Source organism: Triticum aestivum, chromosome 1B, assembly GCF_018294505.1.
Source record: "Triticum aestivum cultivar Chinese Spring chromosome 1B, IWGSC CS RefSeq v2.1, whole genome shotgun sequence".
Taxonomy (NCBI): Eukaryota; Viridiplantae; Streptophyta; class Magnoliopsida; order Poales; family Poaceae; genus Triticum; species Triticum aestivum.
The window spans coordinates 395,069,673-395,084,593 of NC_057795.1; the positions used below are offsets into that span (position 1 = coordinate 395,069,673).

Here is a 14,921-nt window from a genome sequence, read left to right on the forward strand (position 1 = left end):
AGGAACACTTTGTGTGCTACCAAACGTCACAACGTAACTGGGTGATTATAAAGGAGCTTTACAGGTGTCTCCGAAGGTACATGTTGAGTTGGCATATTTCGAGATTAGGATTTGTCACTCCGATTGTCGGAGAGGTATCTCTGGGCCGTCTCGGTAATGCACATCACTATAAGCCTTGCAAGCATTGTAACTAATGAGTTAGTTACAGGATGATGTATTACGGAACGAGTAAAGAGACTTGCCAACGAGATTGAACTAGGTATTGAGATACCGACGATCGAATCTCGGGCAAGTAACATACCGATGACAAAGGGAACAACGTATGTTGTTATGCGGTTTGACCAATAAAGATCTTCGTAGAATATGTGGGAGCCAATATGAGCATCCAGGTTCCGCTATTGGTTATTGACCGGAGACGTGTCTCGGTCATGTCTACATAGTTCTCGAACCTGTAGGGTCCGCACGCTTAAAGTTCGATGACGGTTATATTATGAGTTATGTGTTTTGGTGTACCGAAGGTAGTTCGGAGTCCCAGATGAGATCAGGGACATGACGAGGAGTCTTGAAATGGTAGAAACGTAAAGATCGATATATTGGACGACTATATTCGGATATCGGAAAGGTTCCCAGTGATTCGGGTATTTATCGGAGTACCGGAGAGTTACTGGAATTCGCCGGGGAGTATATGGGCCTTATTGGGCCATACCGGAATAGAGGAGAGAGGCCAAAAGGAAGGAGGCGCCCCCCCCCCCTCTGGTCCAAATTGAACAAGGGGTGCAGCCCCCTTTTCCTTCTTCCTCTCCCCCTCTTTCCTTCTCTCCTACTCCAACAAGGAAAGGAGGAGTCCTACTCCCGGTGGGAGTAGGACTCCCCCCTTGGCGCGCCCTCCTCCTAGGCCGGCTGCCTCCCCCCTTGATCCTTTATATACGGGGGCAGGGGGCACCTCTAGACACAACAATTGATCCCTTGGATCTCTTAGCCGTGTGCGGTGCCCCCCTCCACCATAATCCACCTCGATAATATCGTAGCGGTGCTTAGGCGAAGCCCTGCGTCGGTAGAACATCATCATCGTCACCACGCCATCGTGCTGATAGAACTCTCCCTCAAAGCTCGGCTGGATCGGAGTTCGAGGGACATCATCGAGCTGAACGTGTGCTGAACTCGGAGGTGCCGTGCGTTCGGTACTTGATCGGTCAGATCGTGAAGATGTACGACTACATCAACCGCGTTGTGCTAACGCTTCCGCTTTTGGTCTAGGAGGGTATGTGGACAACACTCTCCCCTCTCGTTGCTATGCATCACCATGATCTTGTGTGTGCGTAGGAAATTTTTTGAAATTACTACGTTCCCCAACAACGGGGTGGTCGGTCCGGGAGATCGGCCGTATTGTTTTTCGGTGGACTGGGTGCAATAGCCTCATCGTCGAATTCGGGCAACAGCTTGCGTTTTGGGTAGCTCTTTGTGTGGCGATCACCGCCATGTATTTCGTCAGTGTCGAGCACTTTATTCTATCTGTGGTTGAGCATATCCTGCGTGGCTTTAAGCTGTTGTTTCTGCTTCTCTAAGCTCCTCGCGGTAGCAATAAGCCTTTTGTGGAGGTGCTCTTGTTCTAAGTGCTTTTCCGGGATGATGTGCGCATCGTCGTCCGGATTGTTCTCCTCTTCGGAGATAGGTTTATAAGTTTTGTCTTCGGCATCGCTGTGATCGGACAGCGGCCCCGGGCTGTGTTCGCCGTCCCCTGGCTCATCCTGCTCCATCGCTGAGCCTACGGGGTCATTGTTATTTTTAGCATCGTCCGGGGTATTATTCTTTCTTGTGCCGGTATCACTTATTTTGCTATGGAGGGCTTTAGAGCGGCGCCGCTGACATCGGTGCTTTGTTTGCTTCTCGAGGGGATTATCCTCTGCTGCATCGTCGCCATTGATTTCTTTGGGTGTGTCCACCATATATATATATCGTATGATGAAGTGGTTGTCCAGCACCCTGAGGGCGGTGGTTCCCGTCTTTCTCCGGCATCATCGTCCATACCGTTGATGTCTTCGGAGTCGAAGTCAAGCGTGTCGGTTAAGTCATCGACAGTGGCTATTAAGTGGGTGGTGGGTGGGTAACGAATTCCTTCATCGTCCGCTTCCCAATCAAGCCGGACATAGTTCGGCCAAGAGTCTCCCGACAGGGAGAGAGATTTTAGTGAGTTTAGCACGTCACCCAAGGGTGAGTGCTGAAAGGTATCCGCGGAGCTAAACTCCATGATCGGTGCCCAGTCAGGTTCGAGGGGTACGGATGCATGCGGTTCGGAGCCTATGGCTGGAGACGAGTCCGAGGGTCCGATGACACAGACCTCATTGGAGGCGAAGTCTGGGTTCGGCTCTATCGCCGTTGAGTGTATGGCCTCCGTGGCGGGGTCCATCCATCCATCCTCGGGTGGCACGATCTGCTTCGGATTTAAAGCCAGGGCAGCTGCAGGTGCGATCTCCTGAATACCGTCTGATGGAAGATCTAGGTCATGCTCATCGCGACCGTAGGGTGCACCTGTTACGAGCTCGAATCCATCGAAGATCAAGTCTCCGCGGATGTCGGTAGTGTAATTCAGGCTTCCGAACCTGACCTGATGGCCAGGGGCATAGCTATCGATCTGCTCCAGATGGCCAAGCGAGTTGGCCCGCAATGCGAAGCCACCGAATACGAAGATCTGTCCGGGGAGGAAAACCTTGCCCTGGACTGCATCGATGTAAATGATTGAAGGAGCCATCAAACCTTAGGGTGACGACACAGTGGAACTCTCAATGAAAGCACCAATGTCGGTGTCAAAACCGGCGGATCTCGGGTAGGGGGTCTCGAACTGTGCGTCTAAGGCTAATGGTAACTGAAGGCGGGGGGGCACAATGTTTACCCAAGTTTGGGCCCTCTCTATGGAGGTAATACCCTACTTCCTGCTTGATTGATCTTGATGATATGAGTATTACAAGAGTTGATCTACCACAAGATCGTAAAGGCTAAACCCTAGAAGCTAGCCTATGATTCTGATTGTTCTTGTCCTACGGACTAAACCCTCCGGTTTATATAGACACCGGAGAGGGATAGGGTTACACAGAGTCGGTTACAGAGAAGGGAATCTACATATCTGAATTGCCAAGCTTGCCTTCCACGCAAAGGAGAGTCCCACCCGGACACGGGACGAAGTCTTCAATCTTGTATCTTCATAGTCCAACAGTCCGGCATAAGCATATAGTCCGGCTGTCCGAGGACCCCCTAATCCAGGACTCCCTCAGGCGCCACTTGGGGAAACCCCAAGTAGGATTCGGATCCTACTTGGGGCGCCCCGTGGTTGCCTCTCCTCCCCTCTCACCTATATATATGTGGGGAAGGGGTGCCTAGAACACACAACATCAATTGTTAGTCGTGTGCAGCGCCCCCCTCCACAGTTTACACCCCGGTCATAGTTTTGCGGTGCTTAGGCGAAGCCTTATGAGAAGCGCTTCACCATCACCGTCACCATGCCGTCGTGCTGACGGAACTCATCTATTACCTCGACACCTTGCTGGATTAAGAAGGCGAGGGACGTCACCAAGCTGAACGTGTGCAGAACTCGGAGGTGTCGTACGTTTGGTGCTTGATCGATCGGAGCTAGAAGAACTTCGACTACATCAACCGCGTTGTCAAACGCTTCCGCTTTCGGTCTACGAGGGTACGTAGATACACTCTCCCCCTCGTTGCTATGCATCTCCATGGATAGATCTTTGCGTGAGCGTAGAATTTGTTTTGTTTTCCATGGCATCGGCTAACTCTGTGCCAGCAGCCGTGGTAAGACAGAGGATGCAAGCGTTATCCGGAATGATTGGGCTTTGGGCCTTTCCTGCGCAGCTTAGGTGGAAGGCGAAGAAAGCCCCCTTCCGGGGCATTAAAGAAGAAAAGAAACTAATAGAAGTCGAAGACGCGGAATGATAGTGAATAGAGAGAAAGATTCTTCTGATTTTCTTGTTTCTATCTACTAGACACGAAGAAATCTATCCCTTCCATAGCAATAACTAGAATTAGAAAAAAGGGAATGACAAAGCATCTGGGTTCGAGAGGAGGTAGTAGGATCCACTCAAACACTACAGTGGAAGTGTGTTGAATCAAGAGTAGATAGTAAGCGCCTTTATTATGTCCTACTCACATTGGACCCAGTGCTCAGGTAGTTTGGCCTATAGTAGGGCAAGAAATATTGAATGGTGATGTAGGCGGGGGTTTCCGAGGAATCCAAATAACCTCTGGTTTTTTTACGCTTCCCAACACCCGCGGCCAAGATCAGTTGCATCTCAAGAAAGGGAACCGCGGGGGAGACACACGGCCTGTTCATTGTATATGTAACTCTGTCCAACCTAGAATAATAATGTAAATTTGGCGATGCATTGGAGACAACCAGAGAAGGATGCATTGGATGGTGTGGTGGAAAATGTGTGTCTCAAAAAGCCAAGGCAGAATGGGTTTTCGTGATATATATTGTTTTAATTTGGCAATGCTGGCTAAACAAGCTTGGTGTCTTCTTGAGAATCCAGACTCCTTGTGTGCTGCCATTTTGGGAGCAAAGTATTTTCCTTATGGAGACTCATTGAATGCGAAGTTAAAAAAAGGATCATCCTTCACATGGCAAAGTATCATGGCAGGTGTTAATACCTTAAAAAATGGCTATATCTGGCAAGTGGGAAATGGTCAAAATATTGATATTTGGGAAGATGCCTGGATCCCAAACCGTGCTAATAGAAAGGTCATCACTCCAAAGGGGCAACATTTGTTGTAAATAGTGTCCGAATTAATTCACCCATATTCAAACAAATGGAATGAGGATCTTATCAGCCAGACCTTGTGGCCCGTTGATGCACAACAGGTCCTTGCTATCCCTCTGCCTCAGTTTGATATGTCAGATTTTGTTGCCTAGAGTCATACTGAGAGTGGGAGTTTTTTTGTTCGATCTGCATATTTTGTCGAATGGGATCATCAACATGGAAGGAAACTTCGTCATACAAATGTAATGGGTCGAACTAATTTTAATCCCATTTGGGGTAAGATTTGGAATTTATCTTGTCCAGCGAAGGTGATTTTTTTATTTGGCAGACACTACACAACACTCTCTCGTGTCGTGTTACGCTCGTCAATAGACACATGAAAGTTTCACCTTTGTGCCCCTCTTGTGCTTCGGTTTTAGAAGACACAAAGCATTTGTTGTTTCAGTGCCAGAAGGCTAAGGATGTCTGTAGAAGGCTTGGTTTAGACGATATTATTGTTAAAGCTTGTGAAGTTGATGAGAGGCGGTTCTTGGATTTTTGTTACACATGCCTCACAAACATTTATCTGTTATGGGGTCTCAGAATATTCGGGAGATGATTGCCGTTACTTTTTGGTATTTGTGTTGGAAAAGACGTAAACTAGTGCACAAGGAGAGAATTCAAGATGCTAAATATGTTTCAATGGGGATACAAGCTCTTACGACTAATTATGTTGGTGCCTCCAGTCCAAAGGCTTCTATGAAAAGGGGGGTTAGACTCGTCCTCCAGTGCGATATGTAAAACTTAGTGTTAATGCTTCTTTTGATCATGATCTTCTCAAAGGTACGTTTGGGGCCGTCCTGAGGAACGATAAAAGGAATTTTATTGCAGGGGGTTTCTGAAAAATAGATCATTGCGTCGACGTTCTAACAGCGGAATCTTGGGCTCTCAGATTTGGTCTATCGCTAGCGCAACGGGCGGGATGCAACCGCCTTGTTATTAATTCTGATAATCTGGAGGTTATTGAAACTATGAATAATGGCGGATGGTCAGCAGGAGCGGCGACTACAATTTTTGATGATTGCTATTTTTGGCTTGTGATTTTTCTTCCTCCATGCTTGAACACTGTAATAGGGAAGCCAATAAAGTCGCGCACGAGCTTGCTAGGTTGGCTAAGATTATTTTGTGTTGTTGATTGGTTTGAGGAGCCTATGATTGAAATTGTACCTTTCCTTACAAACAAATAATGTATCTGTTATTTCGGTTGAATAAAGTGCATATGTTATCTTTTATACTAATAATAAAGCACGGATTGACTCCGTGGGTTCACCGTCACAATACGCTTTCTTTTCGTGAATTTACGCTTTTAGTTTTTTTCACCTATATTATTTTCTACATCCGAGGTGGTACTATCCATGTGATCATGTGGCCCATCACGCACGACGTTACTTTTGGTCACGTGGTATTACTCAAACACGTAGACACTAGCTAGGAAACAAGACACGGGACGCCCAAACCGAATCAAACTCAAAGACCAACTTGCGACGCCTACGTACACAAGCACGATTCCTGCTTCACTTAGCCAACCTGAACCTCTCGCCGTTTTAAATAAGATCGAGCCATCATGGGCAGCCACGCGAGAGATCATCGATCGGGGCATCATCGGAAGCCACTACAACCGAGAACAATTAAGCACAAGGATCGATGGCGGCACACGAGCAGGAGAAGCAGCAGGACGATGATGCCTCGGCACAGAGGTCGCCGTTGCCACACAAAGTCGTCATGGAAATCCTTGCCTACCTGCCGGCCAAGTCCGCGGGGCGCTTTCGCTGCGTCTCGCGTTCGTGGCAGGCCACTCTCTCGTCGCCGCGCTTCTTCGAGCTCCACCTCCGGTGGGCGAACCACAGTCCGTCGCCGCCGGCCGGCCAAAGCTCTTCTTCAGTCTCACGAAAGAGCCCTCGGACGACTACTTCTTTTACGCCTGGCAGCCCGGCGGCGCGGCAACGAAGCTGATGCGTAACGACTTTCTGCGCCCCACCGTCCTCACCAAGCCGCTATCGGGCCTTAGCCCATCTAGGCAAAAATAATTGCCAGGCATCCTATAATAAGGGAAAATATTGCTCTTTTTTGGGATCAACCCAAGAACCTCTACGTTATTACGTAGTAAAGGATGCAACCAACAGAGTTGGCTTTCAGTTTCTTTTAGAAGACAAAGTTTGCTTATATTAATTGATAGTGCCACCTTGCTACTTTACATCGAATCCCACAGATTTTTATATGTCCGCAAGTAGACAATCAACAAGTCTCTCCAAAATAAAGAAAAATGGGGTGAGGTGTGGGTTCAGTTTATCATACGAGATCAGATGGATCGAGAGAGAAGGGCTTACATGAGATAGCTGGTTGCAGGTGCCAACAAGAAAGAGATCCGATCCAATAAACAGAGAGAGGACGCATCTACTCATAGGATGGGTTCTGTCTACTTTCCTTTTCTACTTTTGTTTTATTTCAAACAAAAATTGGATTGTTTGAACCAAAATTCATGTCAAATGCCTTGTAAAATTTATGTTTGCTTATATGCAGGACCACTAAAGATCCAAATAAAATATTTACATAGGAGTATTACATATAGTTAATATTTCCTGTTCAAATTCAAACTAAATTTAAATTCAAGTAGGTTCAAACTCTAAGTATGTTATTTGATTTTCTAAATTTCTGAAAAATTTACGGTTCCTACTAATATCATTTGAAGTATTCACAAAGTTTATGATATTTCATAAAGTAAAAGTATCTCATTTGATAGATTTTTGATCTACGATATAGTTGCATTCATGGTTATATAAATCATACTATATGATATTAACATCATGCATCTACCTTAAAATATACATTAGTTTTTACCATGAATGCATGAGTCTCTCACTAAAAAAGGAGAGCTTGATTATTGTGGCTTGCACGCTGTGTTTTGTCATTAAGAAAGTATGTGAACATTTTTTTATTCCGTTGCAACGCACTGGCCCTTAAGTTTCTTCCCATGAATTTACGCTTTCAGTTTTTTTTTCTTCAACACGTTTATATTTATTCTCTATTTTCAAGGTGATACTAATCTATCTATATATATCCCCCGCTACGTTGTTGTTTTCGTCCGCCCCGTTTAGGTGATTTTTTTTGTCCTATATATGTTGCCCACTTGGAGTCTTTTCATTCGCAAGCACTCCCAGTCTCCCCGCTCGTGTTTGTTTCCTACACAAGGCACCGATCTCCGCAACCCTGGCTGCCGCCTCTAACCCTCCAATAAATACTGCTCATGAAAGAGAAGGCAAAAGGTGGATCTGGCGGTAGAGGCGGACTAGCCGATGGAGCCATCAGACGAGAGGAGGCATACGATGAGGCAAGTTCCACAGGGTGCTTCGTCCCTCCTGCCGACCGTGAGCGAAAATGATGGAAGAGGAGGGCTAGGCAGCAAACCTTCAGAACCAGTTGAGAAGCGAGTCCCAGAGCCTCGTGGCGCTTTCTAGCAACGCTCGAGACCGTCCGTCGCCTACGCACCCACCTAATCTATCGAGGGAATTAGCAGTTCCCGATTAGAGAGGAGGAAGAAGAGAACACGAGGATGAGACGACAGAGACGTCCGTTGTCTAGCAGCAGACGGTGGGTTTGACGAGGACAGTGGCTGTGCTGGTGTGCCGCATGCGTCCGGTAACTGTGTCCGGCGAGCGTGACGAGCGATACACGCTCATGTGCACCACTCAGGCGGCAAAGCATGTTGGCCGGCTGCATGCGCCTTTGTCGTCATGTGTGTGGCGTGTGTCCAACGTGCTGGGCTTGGTGTGCGTAATTATCTGATGGTCTGTTCTCTACACAAGCCACGGTCCTTCGGCATCAAGAACAACATGCATCAGGAAGGAAGCATCCCTGGGTTTTTTTGTTCGCTTTAGTGCTCTGGTACGCATCTCTAGTTGTGTGGTTGCATAGTAGGAGACGAGGGGTGGACTGTGACTTGAACATATGATCTAGTCATCTTGGTGTCATTTGTGAACTAAATTGGCTATATTTCTTTTAGTTAAAAGAAGCACATAGTAGATATAGATAATAAACATAAGAAGTAACATGAGGGAAAATTCAGTCATAGCTTCAGTTCAGGTTATCGAGCATATATTTTACAAATTCTTTCTTTTCGTGGAATATATTTACAGATTCAATTCAAACCTAGGAAGCATCAAACATGTTAATATGAATTCCTCCAAGAAAAGATAAGTGTCTATAATTTTTTCTGATAAAATATGTTTTGATGTGAGTTCCACACACACAAAAAAAATTCTTAACTAAAAAGTATGAGCAGATTATGCTTGCTGTATTATTATTTTTGAGTAGATGCTTACTGCAACTATCACCTCGATTTGTTAGCTTGCTGCTGCTATTACTTCAGATTTGTTAATATTGCTATTTATTTCATGTTCTGCTTTTAAATTATAGAATGTACCAATAGTCATCTAAAGAATGAATTAACAATAAAGTTACGCTCTTCAGTCAAATTAATTTACTGGGAATCATACCCATGCATGTCCTGATCAACGATCCATCCATTGTCTTATGGCATCGTTGCTCGACCTGGCCCATTCATAGGAACCGTTTTTTTTTCGTTGCAACGCACGGACATTTGTGCTAATTTAAAAAAAATAGAATAAGAATGTTAACCTATCCGATCTCTCCCAGAAAAAATAACATATCGTGATCAGAAATTAAAAGACACAGTTCCAACGTGCGAAATTCCTTTTCGAAGGAGAAAAACATACAAAATCCGGTCTACCAGCAAAACGGCAGAATAACAGAGTACAGCTCGGTTCCTTGCCCGCACGTATGCCACGCCGTACAAATCTGCACGATTTCGCGACTGCGTGCAGGCACGACTTGGCCCGAAGATTGAACGATATATGTTCCTCCTCAATCATCACCGGCTGATCTAACCACCACACTGATTGATCCAATCCGACGTAGTGCACACTATAAATCCACTCGCCCCATGCCATCTTCTGACAGAACTCAGCCAAGAAGAGAGCACTACTACAAGGCAAAGCGAAGCGAAGGCAATGGCTTCTGCTGCGTCCAAGTCCAAGTCCGCGGCCGTCTTGGTCCTCCTCGTCTCCCTTGCCGGCGTGGCCACCACCGTGGACGCCAGGTTCAGGGCCATGCAGTGGACTCCCGCCCACGCCACGTTCTATGGCGACGAGGCTACGGCCGAGACGATGGGTACGTCGCCTGCACTGCACACGTACTACATTGGTCAATGACCATGCATGCTTGTTTCCTTGTTATGCTGATGTATCGTGCTTGTGTTCTCGCAGGCGGGGCGTGCGGGTACGATATCACGGCGGGGTACGGCGCGGACACGGCGGCGCTGAGCTCGACGCTGTTCCTGGACGGCTACGGGTGCGGGACGTGCTACCAGATCCGGTGCCTGAAAGCCACGGCCTGCTACAGGGGCTCGCCGGTGATCACGGTGACCGCGACCAACCTGTGCCCGCCCAACTGGGCGCAGGACACCAACAACGGCGGCTGGTGCAACCCGCCGCGCACCCACTTCGACCTCGCCATCCCGGCCTTCAAGAAGATGGCCGACTGGCATGCGGGCATCGTCCCCGTCATGTACCGCAGGGTGCCGTGCATGCGCAAGGGCGGGATCCGGTTCGCGTTCCAGGGGAACCCGCACTGGCTGCTGGTGTACGTCACCAACGTCGGCGGCGCCGGCGACGTCGGGGAGATGTGGGTGAAGGGCAATGGCGGCATGGGGTGGCTGAGCATGAGCCACAACTGGGGCGCCTCGTACCAGGCGTTCGGGCAGCTCGGCGGCCAGGCGCTCAGCTTCAAGCTCACCTCGTACACCACCGGGCTGACCATCATCGCCGCCGACGCCGCGCCGGCGAGCTGGAGCATCGGGCTCACGTACCAGGCTCGCGCCAACTTCAAATAGGAGCCGAAGCGAAGGTCTGAGGCACGGCACAAGAAGCAGGGGCTGTGACACTGACAACGCTCTGCGGTGCTCTGCTGGGATGATCGTTGCCCTCTACCGTTTTTCGTTGCTTCGTTCCTTACTTTCTCTAGGACACCGTCGCGCGTTGCCCCTGTCCATGTGAACCACGGGGGGGTTTGACGCACGACTGATAGTGTAAAACTCTGCAGCACGATCAAAGCAAAACATTTGCAGGTTGTATTGTGTCTAAAAACACCCTAGTTCAATTAACTTTTCCGTGCAATCAGAGGTGGCTGGTGGACAGACTAAAGTTGCTACAACCCTAATAACACCAAGCCACAAGAATACTGATTTGTAAAAATAACAAGCACAGATCAATTCTCCTGACAAGAAATCGCCTACAGAGAATCATTAACTTTATTGAACACCCGTCCCCTTTTTAAAGTCCTACTGTATTTAGGGTTCAACTGGGTTGCCCTTGCCCCTTCTTTTACCTCTTCCTTTAAAAGGAAGTGTTCACATCAAATTATTTTTGAAGAGATCACCGAAACAATCACACAAAAAAAAGTCAAGAAGACACAATCAAGGAGTCAAGTTTAAAAGTATCCACACATCCATCATTCAAGCAGAAGGACCTGATTTTTGTTTGGTCAACACCAGACCACACGTCACAAATGTCCACGGTCACAATGGAAAGCTCTCCACAATACCCCGCTTTCGGTTATATTTAGTCATACTTCATATTTTCAGGTGCGGTAATTTATGATTTTAGACTGCTACGTTGGATCCTCAAACCAGAGCAGGGTACTGCTTGGCCTGCAGCCGAATGCGTCTCTTGTACTCTGCTGGATCCTGCAAAGCAAAAGAAAACAATGTGAATGGATGATACTGAAAGACTAACGGATGAAAGAATCTTGTTCAGTTTTTAATTCTAACCTGGATAAAGAGGTGATAACCATCAGTCTGGGCAGGATCAGCTGGATTAGGTTGATCAAGCAAATCCTGTATTCCAACTAGAATCTGCTTAACAGTGATGGCAGGTCTCCAACCCTGAGAATATGCAACTTGAACTGTAAATTTGGTGGTGTGCCATTTCAATAAAACCTAAGTAAATAGCTTTGCTGCGCTTACACTATCCTCATTAAGAATCGAGAGGCAGACCGTCCCTGAAGGATAGACATTTGGGTGGAAAAAACCCTGCGGGAACTTGCACTTGGGAGGTTTGCTAGGGTAGTCCTCACTGAAGTGGAGAGTAAGTGGGTAGTATCCACTTTCCCAATCAGTCTGCGCAAATGAAGAGGGAGTAGTTAAGACACTTCAGTCAAAAAATCCAGACCTTTTGGAATGAATTAACAGGGACGACAAAACAAGAAAGAGATATACAAAGTGAGCAATGAGTTAACAGCATGACAAAACAAGAAAGAGAAATACAAAGTGAAGAACATATATTCACCATAACAGTCATATCACACAACTGGGAAAACAGATGCAAGAGATTAGCAAAGTCCACCAGATGCAAGGCAGAATGGTTTGACTGCACATTATCTATCTATACAGAAATTCCGTCCTACTCCCCCTGTTGATCCAACAACTTTGCATGTCTCTGGCATTGTTGTGAATCCTTTCCCACTAGTCTCAAAAACGGCAGCAGGAAAGCATGGCATCTGCTAACAGGTCGTATTCAGCCTCTCCTGCCTACATTTGCCATTTTAGGGATCCTATTGTAGTGTCAACCTCACCAAGGTATGGACTATAAAAATGGAACATAAGTACCGATAGTTTCTTTGGCTTTGGCTTCAGGAAAGACTTCTCACCAATAAAAATATTTCTAACCATGGCATCCCAAACAACACCATGTGCTCCCTATCACCCTATGTGATGAGCTTCCTGAAAACTCTACATGCCTGATCCTACTCTTTTGGCATGTGGACTCTCATGGCCAAAACTGATTTGATAAGCTAACATTACACCTTGCTCATCATCAGTTCACTTTGCCAGCAGCCTGGAGGTTTTCTTTTTCAGCAGCTATCAGTGACGAGCTGACGACTCTTTGATCTCAGACTCTCAGTGCAATTAGCAATCACCCTAGCTGCACATTCTGGTCTCACGCAGCCACGCACGCCGCACAAGATCACCACTTCTTGCGCACGGCGTGCCTTGTGAAAACCGTGGACTGCGCTCTATGCCTCTTTTGTAAAGTGCACTATATATACACATGAATGGATGAGCAGCACCGTAAGGTGAATTGCATACTCCTACGGCTTGTCTACACTCAGCTGTAGCATATAGCTACTGCAGTTGGCACATATTAAGGAACATAACAGACGCGTTTTTGAGCAATGCACAGGTACAGAAACGTCTAGCTGAGCGCATTAAGCATGATGTTTATCTTCTAAAGCTCGGTGATGTTTGGGTTTTGATGGGTTTGTTTCGCAGCGCCCACTACCACTAGACACGAGTAGTCGTTATTAATTTTCTTTTCTTGAGGTCTGATCTTTTTGGACCTGATTGTTTGATCATGTAAAAACTTCTTTTCTTCTTAAATGCATTGGCAGTACACCTGCCTGATTCCTCAAAAAAATAAAAAAGGCATGACCAGATAACTTGAGTTCCCTGGTCACATCAAAATGGGTGAAGGCGAATCGTGTTATAGAAAAGTATCATGTGGCCAAAATCATTAACTTTTTGCTTGGGTTCCTGTGGCTCATGTTGTGTGTTTCATCTCTAGCCTGCACAAACATGCTTGGGAATCAAGGCTTTGTTGCCACTGATGTTGTATTACAGTTTTGTTGTACGCAAAGTATGGACAGAAGGCACATTAGTTCTATAGCTCCTAGGTTGGGGTAACAGATACACGACGAGGAAGAACTGAAGATTAGTAATTTGTCACGAATAACATCACAGTTCCTAATACCCAGTCCAACAAATAGGTAACATAATCCATAGATGAACCACCAGACATAGGCCAAAGCACCCATCGAACCTAGTTTTAGTAGTCTACTACTGTAATAATACCACGAAAGTCCAGAAACCCTCAATTTTCACACACACGCAAGAGGCGATTGCGCAATATATCACTATCAAAGACAAGCCCTTTGCCTCACAGACCAAACCAGATCGAATCGGGCGCTCCACAGTTACTCAGGTACTTACCCCCTGCTTTCCGGGGATGGTGCAGTTCCAGATCATGAGATTCACCGACCCGTCGGCCACCGTCTCCGGCTTCGCGACGAATCCCTGCGAACCAGAAGGACCAGATCAAGACCCGAATCGCCGGTAGGAGGGGCGGGGGGTGAGACGCTAACAGGGAGGGGGGTGATACGGACATGGGGGTGGTTCTTGCGCCAGGCCTTGCGCTCCTCCGCGAGGCGGCCCCGCGCGATCCCTCCTCCTGACATGGGCGGCGGCGGAGGAGGCTACTGGCTGCTCTCTGTCGCTGAGTCTGGGGTTTGGGTTTCGCAGTCTTCGCAGACGACGATGCGTTAGTTCTTCCTTTCCCTTTTATCTCTTTTCCTCTCTTTTTTCTACGGAAATCTCTTTGGGAAACGTTTGTGGCCGGTGCGCCGGCCAAACGTTGGGCCGGTCGCACGCGGCACATACATAGATTGAACGCTCGCTGCTCCTCTCATCAGACGTGTCCCCTTCCCATGGGACCCGCGCACCGCCCCCCTTCCTTTCTTATCCATCCAAACACTTATCTATCATCTCCCTCCTCTGTTTCTCTCCCTTCCCAATCTCGCTTCTCCTCTCCGTCTCTCTTCCTCCCGCAGTAGTCATGGCCTTGCCCGCTCCACCGGCTGTGAGTTTGCTGTCGCAGAAACAACTCCGAGCCCGCTGCTGCGAGCACCTCCGACGCCACGAAATAAAACACGAGCTCACCGATGGGCATGGCCCTGTTTTGCAACTCCGGCGACCCTCCTCCCCCTCCCTCGCGCAGCAGCCATGGCGGTGGAAGATCTGCCCGATTTTTTGTGCTAACTGGTTGTAGCTTTCTGGATCATCGGTTGTAGCTTTTGCTAAACCGGTTGTATCTTTTTTGAAAATCATTCTGTTCAAGCTTTTTCTTCAAAAATATGTTTCTTTTGCATCTTTTTCATGAAACAACTGGTTCCAGCCTTTCGAAATACTGGTTGTAGCATTTTTGTTCAGGAATGCTACCACAGGAGTTCATCCTGCTGGACCAGCGATGCTTTTTGCTACGACGGTAG

At 47.3% G+C, this 14,921-nt stretch overlaps 2 protein-coding genes across 2 annotated transcripts; one reads left to right on the forward strand and one right to left on the reverse strand.

Annotated features, from left to right (window-relative positions):
• Window positions 1-9,796: 9,796 nt before the first annotated feature.
• LOC123126928 (putative expansin-A30) lies at window positions 9,797-11,105 on the forward strand. Its single transcript, XM_044546743.1, has 2 exons — window positions 9,797-9,992; window positions 10,088-11,105. The coding sequence occupies exons 1-2, from the start codon at window positions 9,833-9,835 to the stop codon at window positions 10,711-10,713; spliced, it is 786 nt and encodes a 261-aa protein (XP_044402678.1). The 5' UTR covers window positions 9,797-9,832; the 3' UTR covers window positions 10,714-11,105.
• Window positions 11,106-11,303: 198 nt separating this feature from the next.
• LOC123126944 (SUMO-conjugating enzyme SCE1) lies at window positions 11,304-14,347 on the reverse strand. The gene is made up of 5 exons (XM_044546744.1): window positions 14,040-14,347; window positions 13,867-13,950; window positions 11,845-11,997; window positions 11,650-11,763; window positions 11,304-11,565 (listed from the first exon to the last, which is right to left on the reverse strand). Exons 1-5 carry the CDS (start codon window positions 14,109-14,111, stop codon window positions 11,503-11,505), a joined length of 486 nt encoding a protein of 161 aa, XP_044402679.1. The 5' UTR covers window positions 14,112-14,347; the 3' UTR covers window positions 11,304-11,502.
• Between the last annotated feature and the right edge of the window lie 574 nt (window positions 14,348-14,921).

What these genes read in the sequence shown, in the direction of transcription:
- LOC123126928 (XM_044546743.1), top strand. Translation starts at nt 9,833, where the DNA reads ATGGCTTCTGCTGCGTCCAAGTCCAAGTCCGCGGCCGTCTTGGTCCTC. An exon ending in GGCTACGGCCGAGACGATGG is followed by an intron (nt 9,993 to 10,087) that starts GTACGTCGCCTG and finishes GTGTTCTCGCAG; the next exon opens with GCGGGGCGTGCGGGTACGAT.
- LOC123126944 (XM_044546744.1), bottom strand. Translation starts at nt 14,111, where the DNA reads ATGTCAGGAGGAGGGATCGCGCGGGGCCGCCTCGCGGAGGAGCGCAAG. An exon ending in CCATCCCCGGAAAGCAGGGG is followed by an intron (nt 11,998 to 13,866) that starts GTAAGTACCTGA and finishes TCATTTGCGCAG; the next exon opens with ACTGATTGGGAAAGTGGATA. An exon ending in CGATTCTTAATGAGGATAGT is followed by an intron (nt 11,764 to 11,844) that starts GTAAGCGCAGCA and finishes GCATATTCTCAG; the next exon opens with GGTTGGAGACCTGCCATCAC.